Source organism: Rhizopus delemar, genomic scaffold (genome assembly GCF_000149305.1).
Source record: "Rhizopus delemar RA 99-880 supercont3.3 genomic scaffold, whole genome shotgun sequence".
Classification (NCBI taxonomy): Eukaryota; Fungi; Mucoromycota; class Mucoromycetes; order Mucorales; family Rhizopodaceae; genus Rhizopus; species Rhizopus delemar.
In genome coordinates this window covers 929,633-945,815 of record NW_027137829.1, presented here as the reverse complement: position 1 = coordinate 945,815, position 16,183 = coordinate 929,633, and the positions used below count along the sequence as shown (strand labels likewise).

Sequence of the window (16,183 nt, the reverse complement as noted above, 5' to 3'; positions counted from 1 at the left end):
AAGGGGGAATAGGAAGGGTATGGGTCCATCTTTTTTATATATAAAATGTGTACTTTATTTAATAAAGTCTTTATCAAGTAATTCCAAATGTCCCTTGATAGCCCCTCCTACACTCACACGATCAATCAAGAATGTGTCATGTCCAAACATTGCATCCAATTCATAATACGTCACATGCTTATTTCCACCCGCACGAAGACACTCTGCGATTTCCTTTTGCTGCCAAACAGGAAACAGGATATCCGACTGAACACCGAGGACCAAGGCAGGCATCCGAATGTCCCTCATGCCCTCGATCAGATCGGTTGTTTCCGGATCCCGATTGACATCAGCCACCAGTGCCTTTTGTCCCTCCAGGGCCGTACTGTGACCCACGGCCGATCGACAGGCCTCAGCCAGCTGACGATGGTCCTCGTTATCAGACGTGAGCAGCTGTTGGAGTTTGGGTGTGTTTTGATCTCGAAGGGCCTGCAAGTGTTCCAGCCTGGAACGCGACATGTCAAAGATATCCATCGCTTTGGAAATGTACAAGAGTGAATTGGGATCGTACTGAAGACAGAATTTCTCGCCTTGATGATCCAGGTAGGTCTCGATCAAGAAGTCTGGACAGAGTGCGGGTGATTGGTTTTCTTTGGCACGCTTGCGACCGAATCGAAGTTCCCATTCAGGTCCAGAGCGATAACTGATGGTAGCGATCTCTCTTGCCAGCTATGATCTGTAGGTGAATAAGCCGTGTTGAGTGGGATAAGTCTAGGTTACCTTCATTCCCACATGGGGTGGAATCCCTTTATAATAAAAGCCCTTGTTCCAATTAGGATCAGCCATCAAGACTTGACGTTGTGTATGACGCAGTGCGATAGAATAAGGATGCGAACGGGCACAGGCAGAGATAGAGATCAAACGATTGACTCTGTCAGGGAATAATTTTGCAGCCGCTATAGACTATGCATACGATGAATACCACCGACAAGGCTCACTCTATTCTTTTTACCTGCATTCCACCCATACTGCTGCCCACACTAGCATGCAGTCGTTGGATGCCCAAATGATCCAGTAACTTGAATTGTGCTCGGACCATGTCAAAGATGGTCACGATAGGAAATCGTGTCGCATACCGTTCACCATCCGCAGGATCGATCGAACTGGGTCCGGTCGATCCATAGCAACCTCCGATGACATTGGTACAGATAACAAAGAACTTGTTGGTATCGATGTGTGAACCAGGTCCAATAAAGTCTTCCCACCAGCCCGGCTTGCTGTTCTTTGGATGTGATTTTGCGTGAGAAGAAGCCGAGAGACCGGTGTGGATCAAGATGGCATTGTCCTTGGCCTCGTTCAGCTGTCCCCATGTTTCATAGGCAATGTCAAACTTGGGCAGGATGCCACCGTGGTCGAGCAGGAAAGGATGATCATATTCAAATTTTTCATAGCCAGTGACAATCTTGTCATAGCTCGGTTCAGGTCCATTGTCTAATTCGGCTGTACGTGAGTTGAGCTTGTCGATGCATGGAAAATCCATGGGTGGGTTAGATGAATGACAGATGGGTGTTACTGTCGCTGCATGATTTTTAATAGGATTGTTTTGACTGTGAAAACCTAGATTTTTAATTAATCACTGTGCTATTTGTCCTTTTTTTTATTTTCTACTTTTTATGAATAAAGGTTGTGTAGTCAATCTAGTTTTATTCAATACTTGAATTCTATTTAATTTTAACAAGTGTCTCATATGAAAGAAATAAAAGTAAGAAGACAAAGAAAGAAAACAAAAAAAAAAAAAAGAGAGATTAAATCAACAAAGGGTAAATGACGCCATTTGAAATCCATGAATTTTATTGGGAGAATTAGTAATACAGTAAAGTCTCTCTTCATAATTTCATGAGTCATTATCCAAAAGGTTAATTTGCAGTATTAAAAGTGACAATGTTGAATGGAAAGAGAAAAGGAAGATTAAAGGAACTTTTGTAAGCCTAGAGGTTACGTTTTCAATAGAGAAATAAAAGCTTAAAGATGTTTGTGATTCAATAAATTCTGGATAAAGCAAAAGAAGTTGTTGTGTCTTTTGAGTTTATCGCTTGAATCATTTTTTCAATTTCAATGAGTTGCTGTCTTTGTAATCTAGATTCCAACCGATTTAACTTTTGATTAATCATATAAGCATGTACAAGTAATATGACTACTATCAGTAACAATAGTGACACACAGCTTTTGATTATCCACTGAATTTTATTTTTGTTGGTATCATCATTTACTATGGTTGCTGCTATAACAGTTGGCTGAGATGATGATGGTTGCTGCTGCTTTATTGATGGGTTCTTTTTATTCTTTTTTTGATTTAAATAATGATTGATGGCATCATCCAAGTTTTTATAATAACTCTGTTGACCTTCCAGAGTTGCTTTTTCTATAACAGCTACTCATGTTTATGGATTAGTCATGTTGATAGAGAATAAAGATAATACTTGCATTTCAGCCAGGATGATTTAGTGAATTCTACAAGTACAGTGACCAGCACACGTACTTGACGTTGGCCGACGTAGGTAATACAGGTACGTGTCTTGACTTGAAATGAGTTACCAGAGGGTACATTGGGTGTATGGGTAACGGTGAGCTGTGAAATATAATTATTCATATCCAAATGAATCATATCTTCCTTCAAGTAACACTTGGTTGATTTAGGTCCAATGGATCCATTCAGTTGTTTAACATAAGATGATTCTCTTGAACATTCTACGTCTTTATCCAACTTGATCCACTGTCCAATACAGACATCTACGTACACATCAGCTTCAATCCCATCTCAATCTTTACTCATTACCCGTGCTCTTTTCTACTTCAGACAGGAACTTTTGCATGAAATTGCTGTTGTATAAGATATGATAGATTGTCTCAATCGTAGTCGAGTATGTTTTATCCATGACGACCGCAGGATAATGCTGTTCACAGGCACATTTTGTTTTTGTCTGTTGATAGCGATGATAATGATGGTAGTGCTGAAGCTTCTTTTCTAGTGTGTAACTGTGAACATGAGGCCTTGGCCCTGCTTCAGATACAGCGCGACGTCGTAAGGTTTCGTTGTCTGCTGTGGACAGGGAAGGCAGTGAGACCTGTTTGTCTTGAAGGTTGCACTGATTTGATAAAAACGCATCTTCTTCACTCGATGAAAGGTTTTCAAGTGAGTTATTGCGTGAATAATGCCATGTTTCTACAATTTGATCAAAGGCATGATCACGAAATAAGAATGAAGCAAAAAGGTACTACGAATGAGTTAGAGTGCGGTCAAGAGAGGGTGATAATATACCCTTGAGGTAGTAGTTGATATTTGTATCGCATTCGGTATGAAAATAGCCGTTGATCTCTTTTCTATTTCTTGTACGTCATCAAATGCAATGATTAACTAACAAGTGATGAGTTACAATAGTAATAAAATGCATGCTTACGTTAGTTATCCAACCAAATATATTGGAATTAAAGCAAATGTGATGTTTTGATATATAAATACGTCCTTGAAGTAATATTTCCTTTTGAATTGCACATCCATAATCTATTCAACTTTAAGTCAACTGTATTCATTCCATTTTCAATCACCTTCAATCAGTCTTTCTTCTTTGGGTACACTTTTAAATAGTGCGTGGTAGTCTTGATTTCTTTTATCACTTCGGTGTTTAGAGACATTCTCAATAGTAGATAATTTTGTTCTTGATTCTTCAATTGAACTTCTTGATGAATGTTGTAAAGTAGAAAAGGATTCATCTAATAAAGAATTTGAACTCGTATTATAATCTGTCATAAGAAACAAAAAAAGAAAAAGAAAAAGAAAAAAAGAACGGTTTAAATTGAATTATTTTATTCTTTTCATATACATTAAAACATGCATATCATTGTCTCTCTTTTTTTTTACGCGTATGCATACACATCTTTTCTTTCGGAAAATACTTGGCTATTTCATTTTTAAATAATCTGTTCAAGATAATTTGACTTTATAAGGAAATTAATCCAGCGAATGGCATCCTGTTTCTACTTTTGTCTAATTATTTTCTTTTAAGCAAAAGGAGTTGATTCAATTATCAAGATGGTGCATAGAACAATGTGAATAAAGAAAAGGCAGGAAACTAAGGCTGTAGCGTTATTTGGTTGTTCTGCACAAGTTTCTAGTGGTAGATATGCCAAAGAACGGAGCGAGCTTGATGGGATCAAAAGGTACATCAAGAAGCTTTATTGTCTCTAAAATAATCATCTGTCAGACTCCCTATGGCAAGTCAATCTCGATTATGAAACTATCTAGCATTCAATTCAACCAAAGGAGTGACATTGTGTAACAATAAGCCAATCAATGCATAAAAGCACGGCTTTGGATGAACAAAACCAAGACAGTTCAGAGTCGTCATCATAGAATACATCCGTATGGTATCTCAGATATCCCAAACTCAAGCTGTTGTTAACAGTATTCGTAGTGATTCTGTCACTTCTACGATGAACTCAGGACATATAGTATGAACAAATAGTTTTCCACTCGAAAGCTTTTTTTTTTTTTTTTTTTTTTTTTGAAAAATTCTGGTTTGTTCTTCTTCCTATTTAATGTCTTAAAAATCCCCAAGTTTTCCTGTTTGATTATTCATAATTCTAGCACTAAGCTTCGCCAAGCTTTTAACAGAAACAACAAATCAAGAAGCTAAAAGCCAATAGATGTATTCTTTCAACATTGCGTATCTAATACAAAAGCAAAATTAAAGACACACATACTAAGATTGGATTGAAAACATAGAGCATCTGTACAGACTTCCGGGTAGGGATGATGTATTTGTAGCAGCTTAAATCGATACAATGATAGTGTCTGAGGATATCGAAACTTTTGCTATGCTTATAAAGTCCTTGAATAGTTTGCTTAGGTTTAAATGTTTTATGGTTGATGCATGCACGATAATTAAACAAGAATAGTGTAATGTTAATGTAATGAAATAAGCTTTTGAACATTACTTACAATGATAACTACATTAGCGATAATACATATATTTATTCCTCCAGTAAAATAAAAGAAAAAGATAAAATAGCAATTTAAATCAATAAAACAACATATTCATTCTAGTTATACACTATTTTCACAAAGTACTCGTACATGCAGTTTAAGAATAAAAACTAATCGGCTAAAAAAAAAGACCATTTAAATCAGTTTCTCAAAAGTATGCCAATAATTTTGGAATAAAGTATAGTTTATATATATCAAAAAATGCTTTTTTGTTGCTGTAGTTTGAATCATATAGTAAATATATATCGTATAAAATAGCAGAAATGTATAAAATAGTGTCTCAAAGGAAAGAAAAAGGCTTTTAATTGAAATATCAAAACTGTTCGCTGGTGTATAAAAATACGCTGTTTTTTTTACGCAATATAAATAATAAGAAGCGACAATAACAAAGTGATTCCAAAAATGGAAAATCGACGGGCAATTTGTTCAAAAAGCGATAATTTGAGATGAAAATATTGCACAATGATAAGCGGATCTTTAATTGATACGATAGGTCCTTCATTGGACATATTGTCAGGTTGACTCACAAAATTTTTATTAATAATTAATTCATTCAGTTCCATTCTTTCTGTTTTCTTTATTCTATTTCTACTTATGGTTCAATCATTTACACTCAATAACAATCCTGAATACCCTTGGGTGGTTCAAAAGTTTGGTGGAACAAGTGTTGGTAAATTCCTGGATAACATTGCTAATCAAGTCATCAAGTAAATCGATAATTTACTTTACGTTTATTGAATGATTAATTAATTATGACAACTAGAGAATATGTCAAGCAAAACAGATTGGTAGTTGTATGCTCCGCTAGAAGTGGAAAAGACAAACAAACCGGTACGACCAACCGATTGATTCGTGCAGCCAACGATGCCCTGAAGCCAGGATCAAAAGAATACTTGAATATCGTACAGGACCTACTAGATGATCATCTTCAAGCAGCAGCGGATAACATCCACGATCAAAAAATTCGAGAGGATTTGGAACAAGATATCAAAGCAGACTGCGACAAGCTAAAGTCCTTTTTAGAAGCAGCTCAGATTATTAATGAAATCTCACCTCGGTCCAAAGATATCATTATTGGTGCTGGTGAAAAGTTGGCTTGTAGAATTGTAGCTGCTGTCTTGAAAGACAGGGTGAGTTCAAACTAGTTTTGGCTTACTCTTAACTCATGCTGTATTCAATAGGACATTGATGCTCAATTTGTGTCTCTGGAAAACATCATTGATAGACATTTTGATCAATTAGACCAAGAATTTTACGATTATCTGGCAAAGAAAATGGCAGAGGCTGTTTCACAATGCGGTAACAAGGTGCCTGTTGTTACTGGTAAAAATAAAGCTGACGACAGCAAAGAGAAAACTAACGATCCTCCCTAGGCTTCTTTGGTATTGTTCCTGGTAGTTTGCTAAATACTGTTGGCCGTGGCTACACTGACTTGTGTGCTGCATTGACTGCAGTGGGCTTACAAGCGGAAGAGCTTCAGATCTGGAAAGAGGTCGATGGTATCTTCACAGCCGATCCTCGTAAAGTCAAATCAGCTCGTCTTTTGTCCATCATCACACCTGAAGAAGCATCTGAATTGACCTATTATGGTTCTGAAGTCATCCATCCCTTCACGATGGAGCAAGTCATTCGTGCACAGATTCCTATTCGTATCAAAAACGTGGAGAATCCCAAAGGTCAGGGTACCATCATCTTCCCTACCGATATCGTAACCAACAAAGACGGCACGGTCACTCCTCCTCATTCACCTCAAGTCCTGGCAGAGAACGGATACTTTTTAGACCTGTCACGCAAATACCCTACGGCAGTCACGATCAAAGACCATGTTATTGTACTGAACGTACACTCGAATCGAAAGAGTGTGAGCCATGGGTTCTTTGCAAAGATCTTTTCCACACTGGATCGATATGGTGTCATTGTGGATCTCATCTCTACCTCTGAGGTGCATGTCTCGATGGCATTGGGTGAAGACAACCTGGATAAAGATTTAGATCGTGTTATTAATGATCTAAGACAGGTTGGCCAAGTAAGTTTACATCATCAAATCATACTCTTTGCTTATTTGTCTTGCGATAGGTGGACGTCATAAAAAATCTGGCGATTCTTTCACTGGTTGGTAAACAAATGAAAAATTTGGTGGGTATTGCTGGCATGATGTTTAGTACACTAGCATCAGCCGGTGTGAATATCGAAATGATCTCTCAAGGCTCATCAGAGATCAATATATCTTGTGTTATTGACGAAAAGAGTGCAGTAACAGCCATGAATGCAGTACACGATCAATTACTAAGTAAAAGCAGTAAATTAGTTTTACCTTCGCTTAAAATTGCATTGGATTCATAAAATAAAAAGTTACTTGTACATCATCTCATCACGAATAAATCATGTATTTATATCTGTTATAATTATATCCAACATAGCCAATAAAGATATTCATGTAGTATACTCTAGAGTTTTTTTTTTTTTTTAATGGCTCAGGATTGATCAATCGGATTTGTTCAAATCAAATAATGACTACCTAATTGATTCTACATACGCCCAAAGGGGTCGTATGTTAATTATAGTGCTGATGGCTTTAAACGGCGGGTATGAAAATCCAATCAGAGGAAATTAAGCATCCACTTTACGTAGTAATAAAAATCATTAAGCGTACTTCAAAACCCAATCAGCGAACTTTCATTGTCTAATAGCGTTTCATTTTCATATAATACTTCTGTTATATTTTTGAATGAGTAATAAAACACACATTTTTTTTTTTTTTGCGAAAGACGGACAATGTGGAATCACACCAGAAGATGGTGATGAAATAAAGAAATACGAATTAACAATAGCTGTGAATGGGCTTTAAAATGTATTATCTAAAAAAATGAATTTCTTCTATGAATCTGCATTTGATATTGACATGCAGTCATATTTTCATAGATCTCTTCGCGGTATACCTGTTGTGATGACAACACTAACTACCAAAGATGAACTGCACGCCATTTTAGGGGCAATTTCAGCATTTGGAGTAGTTTATGTAGATATTAGAGTAGCTCAGACAAGAAAAATTTCAAAAAAAGCCATCAAGAAAACTGGGCATTAAGTTTTTGAAAGAAACATTCGATCAACATTTATTTGTTATAATGAGAATACCAGTTTGATTTGTTCATAAAAAAAATACAAAATCAGCAGTTTGTTTGGGCATTCAAGGGCCTACGTATACTATTTACGTCAGCATTTGTTATCATATTTTTTTTTTTTTTTTTATTATGTATTTTTATTATATGTATTTTTTTAATGTATTTTTTTTATATATGTATTTTTTTTTATATGTTTTTTTTTATATCTTGTCTTTACGAAATGTTCCATCACCAACTTTTCCTCTCTCTCTGCAGATTTTAAGTTTTGTATCGTTGTGTTGGTCAGATGCACAGACTGTCGTAGTGTTGGAATACTTGCCAACCCCGACTTTTCCTCTCTCTCTGAAGACCTTCGATTACACTCTTTTAGTTGGGCGGATGCACAGACTGTTGTATGGATTGGAATATTTCTTTGCAGATTGACTGTCGTAGTGTTGGAATACTTGCCAACCACGACTTTTCCCCTCTCTTTACCTTCCCTGCATGCTTTAAGTTCGGCAGATGCATAGATTGTCACTTGTTGACTTTCTTTTACAATTATTTTTTTGGGATCTGTTAAGCTTTTACCTTCTCGTGGTAGATCCTGTTAATCAACTGGTACTTGAAAAGTAGTAGTTGAGAACTAAAAAAGCTAGTATATAATTTAATTTATATCATTCTTAAATTAATAAAAAGAAACTGTTTATTTTTATAAATGGTTATATTTATACAAATATGTTGCTTAATTATAACTGTTTTAGTGTTCATCTTTGAAATTCATGTTGTATTTTTTAAATGAAATTCTTAAAAAAATGGTTGGAATATATAGGGTCAGTTAATAGTGCTTGATCCCTTCATATATTTTTTAAAGTGCCTAAAGTTAAGTACACAGCAACTATTGTTGTAGAACAGTAACTGATTGTAGTTGACATTAATAAATATAAGTCTTAATACAAGATCAGAATCAAAATAAAATAAAATATAAGTTTATTTAAATAAGATCATACAATCAATTCCAATTAAACATATTCTTTTAGAATATGTATTGTATTCATGAGAGTTCTTTGATAAGAAGAAGTATCATCTAAAATAACCAAATCCAATCCAATGTCAGGAATATTACTAATCTTTCACATAATTGAAATAACATTATTCAAATCAGTAAGGAATTCCCAGAATAAAAGATAATCTATGACAGACATACAAAAGAACAAATGAAAAGTTGTCATAATCATAATTAGAGATAACACTTGTTAAAGTACCTGAATATTAGAAGAACGATCACAATACAAGATATCAAGCCACTCTCTCAATAAGATATAAATACCTACCTTCAATTAGAATGATTTTTACTTTAACTTAAACTGAAATAAAGATCAGTCTCAAAAAGTACTCAAACTGTTTCTTGATTTTTGTTTTTACCTTTTTACTACCTAAACCATTATACAACAACTATGTCCAAGATATCGACAAAGGAAACTCATGAACCGTTACCTTTTTGCTGTTAACACCGAACCTTAGATCAAATCAATATGCTTTATCACAGCTTTATTTCTGCAGGCTACCAAAATCTCAAATCAATTTTCTTTTATTCTTTATTAGGCATACTATATTATCGGTTAATACAGCGATTCTTTTATTATATATTTCAATAGTGATTATTTAATTATATTTACCTCTCTAGTTATTATGAAGTAACTATATTTCGTTATCAGAAACAGCATAGGGCCTCCAGTGGATCCAAACTCTTCAGAAATGTGTATTCAAACTAAAGGAAGGAGGGGCAATATTACACTCATATTTTTTACAGAAGAGTAATCATACAGATATTTATTATATTATAATAATTCTTATTAACTGTGTCAGTAAGTTACATACATATAAAAAATGGGCATAATCATAAAGACTAGAGAATTGCCTTTTTCTTCTCCTTGTAGTCGACAATGTTATAGGTAGACATAATAAAATAATAAATTATGCTATAAACGGAACATCTCTAACACTAGCACAGCTAAGTCATAAAGATCTGACGATGAATTATATAATAAACGTTAATGAATGTCTAGCATATATAATACCAACTTATTATAGTACAGTAGTCGCTCTATTTAAGGGTGTCTGCTTTTAGGGTATTTTCTATTTATGGGTGTATTTCTAAAGAACGGCATAGGTCCCCAGCATAAATACCACTATACCACTATACCACTATTCTATTTAAAGGTGCAACGCAAATATTTTTTACTACTAAATAGAAAAAGTTTTTATAAGTGATAGTTTTTTTGGAGCACTCTAACAATAGATTTTTTATTTTGTAAAATAAGATTGAAGATCTGTTTGCTCTTTTGAATTATCTAATTTAGCACAAGAGTCAGCCAATCTCATTCGAATTTGGCGATGTAATTTACGATCAAGATCGTCCAAAGGAACTTCGTACATGAGAATAGTTTCATAGGCTTCTCTCAACCGTTTTCTACACTCTACTATATCGACATACTGCTCATCTTGCTTTGTATTAACATTTTCTTCTGTTTCATCTATGTTGCCTTCTGCCGTTTCTTCATTATTAGTAGCACTTGTTGTATAACATACTATCATCTCGCTTTCATCTGCTTCAAGGTTCAACTGGCTAACATCAGTAACTTTGTTGTCAAAGTTCTTGGGGAAATTTGGGAGCATTTCATTCAGCTCGGCAACAGTCTCCTCTTCCAATGGCAAAGCACTTGTTGGATACTCCGCTGGCTCAAAATCACAAATTGTTCTTTCTTTAAATGCCAATCTTTTTGTGTGCTTCCAGCAGTTTTTTATTATTTCTGGTTTTACTTTAAGCTATTCATTAGCTAGAAAGAACATAGCCTGAGCTTGATCCATTTTGTATACATCCAGATTATCCAACTTTTTAGTGATATACAGACACAAAGCACGATCGTATTGCTGGGCTCGGAAGTGTGCCTTAAAGTTGTCAATAATTCCTGTGTATATAAAATATGAATGAGAAAACTGTAAAACAAAAAGACAGTTTATATAGCATTTTATCAACAAATAATAGGCTACCTACATCAAGAACTTGTATATTACTAGTCGTGTTTGCTAGGAGAAATATCAATTTAATATTGTTGAGCGGAATTCTTATTTTGTGAACGGGCGCATTATCCAAAAGAAGAGCAATTTTTCGATTCTGTCTTCCAAAGGCAGCATTTGACTTTTTCACGTATGTTTTCAACCAAGCATTAGTAGAATAATTGTATTCAATTTCATGTTTTTTCCAATGGCAGATATGGATAACAAATTAGCTCTTGCTTTAAAACATTTGAGGCTCTTTTGTTGTCCGATAACAATTGGTTACCCTTTTTAAGTCCCATCCGAGTTACAGAACAACCCAGCTGTTAGATGAGTTTTACTTTTTTTAGGCCACCAAGCGACTCGGAACATATGGTTCTTTTTGGTGGTTGCTGGTAATATAAGCCTGTTTCATCAAAGTTCATGATATCTACAGGATCATATGGCCCAAGAAGCTCTTCTATCTTCCTCAATTCGCTCTGAATATTTTCAGAAGTGATGTCTAGCGAGGCACTTTCACCATGCATTGGCCTGCATTTTACTCCAATTCGCTTAAAAAGTTTGGTGAGCCATTCAGAAAAAAATGAAATTTCATTTTCAAGGATTCTATACTTCATTCAAGCAATAGGTCTTACATATCGAAGGATTGAGTCTCGATTGACTGGCAGATTGTTATTGTTCATATCTGCAACAAACTTTACTATTTCATCATCAAGTTGAGGATAGCGTGTTGTTTTTAGACTTTTGCCATTATTGACAACATTATTATTACTATATAACGTTTCAACATTTTTGAGAATGTTTGATATAGTCTGTTGGGCAAGTGGTTGATCTAAATTGAATTTCTTCATAGCCCATTCATTTAATTTTGTTTGATTAAGCTGGCCAGTAGCATTTTGATCCAAAAGCTCAATTTTTTAAGAAATAGAAAGGCGTACACGTTTATTATTAGACATTTTTTTGTAGATAGAATCTAAAGAAAGAGAATAACTTTTATTATATCATATATTTATTCTTATCAAAATTATTTTGAGTCTACGACTCGTATATTATCCTTCCAGCAACTTTGATCAAGTCTTAAGCAAGCTTTGATTTATTAATGTCCTTACACAATTACCAAATCTATATCAACCGACAGTGGCCTATGTGGAAACATGTTGTACAAACATGTCTAATGTAGCTATAATACATATTAAGTGATTTCAATTTTTAACAGCTACGAATTTCGATCTAAGGGTATGTTCTATTTAAGTGTGGATATTCCAAAAATCTTGGCCACCCTTAAATAGAGCGACTACTGTAATGAGTCTTTACATAATCTCTTTTATGATCCAATGTATTAAGTTGCATTGAGACTATTTATGTCAGAATAGAATGCTGTTTTTCTTGCATAGTAACTTTATTGATCTAAACGAATGATTGAAAAATAATCCTATCAATAATTCGACTGGTGCCTTAATAGCTCCTGTTGTCTCCGTCATTAGGTTTCAGTATTTCCATAATTATTTAGTAACCGAGTTTGCTCAAGCCCAATAACCATTCAGGAACAAAATACAAGTGGCATCTTGAACAACGATTCCATGGATGCCTATTTATAAATGCAACACTAGTATCTTAGAACAACGATTTATAATATAATTATACAAGATGAGATTCCATAAAACAAAGTATGATGACAATTTCCCCAATCCAGAATGAAACATCAAGAAAGAACCAATTGATTTAACTCAAGCGTCCCCATGAATTATTACTCAAAAGAATATAAATATCCCACCTAAATCCTCATTGGAAAGAGGAATAAATTTTAACTTGGATATAATCAAGAAAAGTATCTCAAAGTAATTATCGTTTTAGTGCTTTTTTATTTCTTTTTATCTTTGCTTATTACAGACAACGTAACATGGGGGGAAGTAAGGCCTGCTCTTTGGCTTACCTAAAGTAACCTTAGAGCCGATAGTCTCGAGGTAATGACCAGTACCTTTCATAATCTGTGCACAGTTGTACACAAGAGAAAGTACTGGCGGAAGTAAAGATGGAGTTTCTATTATTGATTCAGGAATTTTAAATCTTCCTGAACAAGAAACCAGAGAGACAGAACCATTCATAATTTTCATCTTCAGACCAGAAATATACAATCCTATTTTCCACAAAGAGTTAATTACGTATACTGTATTTGTTTTTAATATAATGTTCGTGCCAACCATTGATTATAAGTCCAGCAGTTTTGATTTTATTAGGTTCTGCTGTAGGATACTGCTCGAGCATCCTACAACAGAAAGCCTTCATCATTTTTGGGGTTTTCATTCCCTTTTCTTGCATTTCTTTTGTGCCATTAGGGCCTTTATCCTTCAGACCAACTTCCACACATCCAATTTCCGAAGAGAAATGCTTGAATACCAAGTCGTAGGCATCACCTGCCTTTTGTCTTGGCAATGCTTCACCATCAATCTTTCTTTTTTTATTTTTTGCTTCTGACGAAGCAGTACTGCCGGATGCACTTTGAATGTGTAAGTCATTTGTTCATTTCCATATTCAAATACATGCAATAATAGTCTTAAATTATTTTAAATTCTTACTTCTTTGTTATCAGCCTACTAATGGCCCGGATTTTTTTCACAAAACCAAACACATCATCCAACAGGTCTTGTTCCGTCTCAACTTCAATTCCATTGGAACAATGGAATAAATCTATAAACTCCAAGACACTTGTTTTGACCCAATACAATTCCGGGTCTTCATATCTGTCAACTTTGACATCCTTAAACTCCAGATAAACTTCTTGAAAAGTTTTCTAATTAATAAATAAATGAAATGATTTCAAATTATTAACACATACATAAACGAAAATACTTTGTGCTAAGTTATTTACCTTTCCATTCAATTTTTCAAGTAACTCTACTAATCTTTTAGGCAGCTCATTATAAAATTCATTGCTGTCTGTTACTTCTTCTATCTCCTCTATCTCTTCTTTCTTGAATACATTTCTCCAAATGTCATCAGTCACATCAAGTACAAACGAATGACCGAGACTTTTTGTACGATAAATTCAATACATAAAAAATTAAACTAATTAAACTTTTCGACTGTTTTTAGTTTCTACTTACTGTTCATATTTAAAACCTTTGATTTTTTCATACATCAAGTCTTCAACATTTCTTCCTGACTTAAGCACCCACTTATTGTTGATGTTGTTAAAAATCTTGTCAAATTCAGCTCGGTCATCGACATCCAACAATCGCAAATATGATAATGATGAAGTAGAGCTTCTAGAGCTTCTTCGTGTTGTTGATGTCATTTCTACCGTTTTTTCTGTTGCTGATATCGTTGTCTTATTTTTAATGATTTTACTCCATAGTTTTTTGGAAATTTGCATTTTCTAAGATAATTAAAATTTATGCTTGTTAGTTAAAGTTCCCAACCATCATAGCAGCAAAAAGCTAAGCTGTGAAAATGTATACAAGCATATTTATAAAAGTGATAATTTATACATACAAAATCATTTAAATTATGCTCTTTTCGAAGCAAGGCGATTCTTCTTGACCAAATGTCTTTGAAGTTGTCAATATCAAATTCGGCTTCGCCTGAATTCTGGTTTAATTCTTCAAGTACTTTGTCTTCTAATCTTGACAAGATCTTCGTCGGAGTAGCCGATTTTGGTTTCGTACTTTCTAACTCAATTATAACTGAGGAAATATCTTTACCAAAATTTATGTTAGTAACTAAGTAATTATAAAAAAAAAAAAAACAGTTTCATATCAGCATACGTTCTCTATATTTTGCGTTGATAGTGTTCATTAAATAAATTGAATAAAAAAGAGTGGAAGGAATGTGTTTTAATTTGTATTTTTATACACAATATAAACAAAAACTTTGATCTACACAAATGTTACATGGAAATCCGCTAGTTGGGATTTTTAGGTACGCTTTATGATTTTTATTATTTTTTAAGCGGTACTCAACAAAAAAAAAGTGTTTACACTATTTTCAGGGATAAATGTCGCGTTTACTTTTTACTTTTTTGTATATATTGTACGCTCTTTTTAGAAATTATTCGCCAAACTTTTTTGTTCACAAAAATAAAAATGAAGATTTCAATAGGACCCAAAATCATATATTATTTTGATTTAATAATATATGACCAGAGTTTGTATACTTTTCACTGTGTAGATATTAATATATGTACTGTGCGGATGGTGAAATATCCTAAGCATTATGCAGATGGCTATTATGCAGATCTTTACATAATTTAATATAAGCACTTGCTCCTCATTCACCAGTCTATTTTGGTATATATATATATATATACATATTAGTAAGTCTACATTTACATATACTCACACTGTCAATCGTTAATAATGCTTGATTGCTATACAATGATTATTTTTGGAATACAACACAACCTTCTGAAAAAATTAGCTGAATTTAAAAAATACAATTAGGCATTTTCCCGACGCCAAATTCAGAATACAAATTAGCTAAATTATGCTAATTAAGTATATTTCTTTATCAAATATGTTTTATGTTTAAGCAATGTTCAAACCGTGCTATGGAATATCTACAAAATCCTTTAAGATCACTCAAAAGAACATTATTGCATGCATCACGCATTTTTGAGGATAATGTTTCTTCTTGCAAGAGCTCTTCTCTTTTCATTTTGCTCTTACAAACAGACCAAAACTGCTCAATAGGAATTAGCTCAGAGGAATATGGAGGAAGGTATACATAACCATGTCCCCGTCTGTTAATCTCTTTTTCAATGTCAGCGTTCTTATGAATAGGCGCGTTATCCATTACTATGTAGCAATATTTGAACTCTTCGTGTTGGTCTAAAACATCCATTGTGTCGCATATGAAATTGAAATAGAGGCCTGTGACAGTACCACCCCTAATTTGAGTGTTGATTATAGCTTTACAGCCTCCTGCCTTTCTCTTCTTATTTTGACTAACGGCTCTTGGCTTTCTCACTTTCACATTGATAACTCCATATGGAGAAACTGCCCCA

General features: G+C 34.1%; 4 protein-coding genes across 4 annotated transcripts; 1 reads left to right on the top strand and 3 right to left on the bottom strand.

Moving 5' to 3' along the window:
- Positions 1 to 54: 54 nt before the first annotated feature.
- On the bottom strand, positions 55 to 1,519 carry RO3G_04566 (homoserine O-acetyltransferase; the record flags this gene model as incomplete). The annotated part of the gene is made up of 3 exons (XM_067659156.1): positions 55 to 708; positions 760 to 942; positions 992 to 1,519. 3 exons carry the CDS (start codon positions 1,517 to 1,519, stop codon positions 55 to 57), a joined length of 1,365 nt encoding a protein of 454 aa, XP_067515257.1.
- Positions 1,520 to 5,617: 4,098 nt separating this feature from the next.
- RO3G_04565 (uncharacterized protein) lies at positions 5,618 to 7,366 on the top strand (the record flags this gene model as incomplete). The annotated part of the gene is made up of 5 exons (XM_067659155.1): positions 5,618 to 5,730; positions 5,787 to 6,153; positions 6,205 to 6,346; positions 6,397 to 7,049; positions 7,100 to 7,366. 5 exons carry the CDS (start codon positions 5,618 to 5,620, stop codon positions 7,364 to 7,366), a joined length of 1,542 nt encoding a protein of 513 aa, XP_067515256.1.
- A 3,062-nt stretch (positions 7,367 to 10,428) lies between these two features.
- Positions 10,429 to 10,800, bottom strand: RO3G_04564 (uncharacterized protein; the record flags this gene model as incomplete). Its single annotated transcript, XM_067659154.1, has 1 exon — positions 10,429 to 10,800. One exon carries the CDS (start codon positions 10,798 to 10,800, stop codon positions 10,429 to 10,431), a length of 372 nt encoding a protein of 123 aa, XP_067515255.1.
- Positions 10,801 to 13,052: 2,252 nt separating this feature from the next.
- Positions 13,053 to 14,976, bottom strand: RO3G_04563 (uncharacterized protein; the record flags this gene model as incomplete). Its single annotated transcript, XM_067659153.1, has 7 exons — positions 13,053 to 13,222; positions 13,344 to 13,678; positions 13,878 to 13,972; positions 14,051 to 14,210; positions 14,286 to 14,557; positions 14,674 to 14,900; positions 14,946 to 14,976. The coding sequence occupies 7 exons, from the start codon at positions 14,974 to 14,976 to the stop codon at positions 13,053 to 13,055; spliced, it is 1,290 nt and encodes a 429-aa protein (XP_067515254.1).
- Positions 14,977 to 16,183: the final 1,207 nt, after the last annotated feature.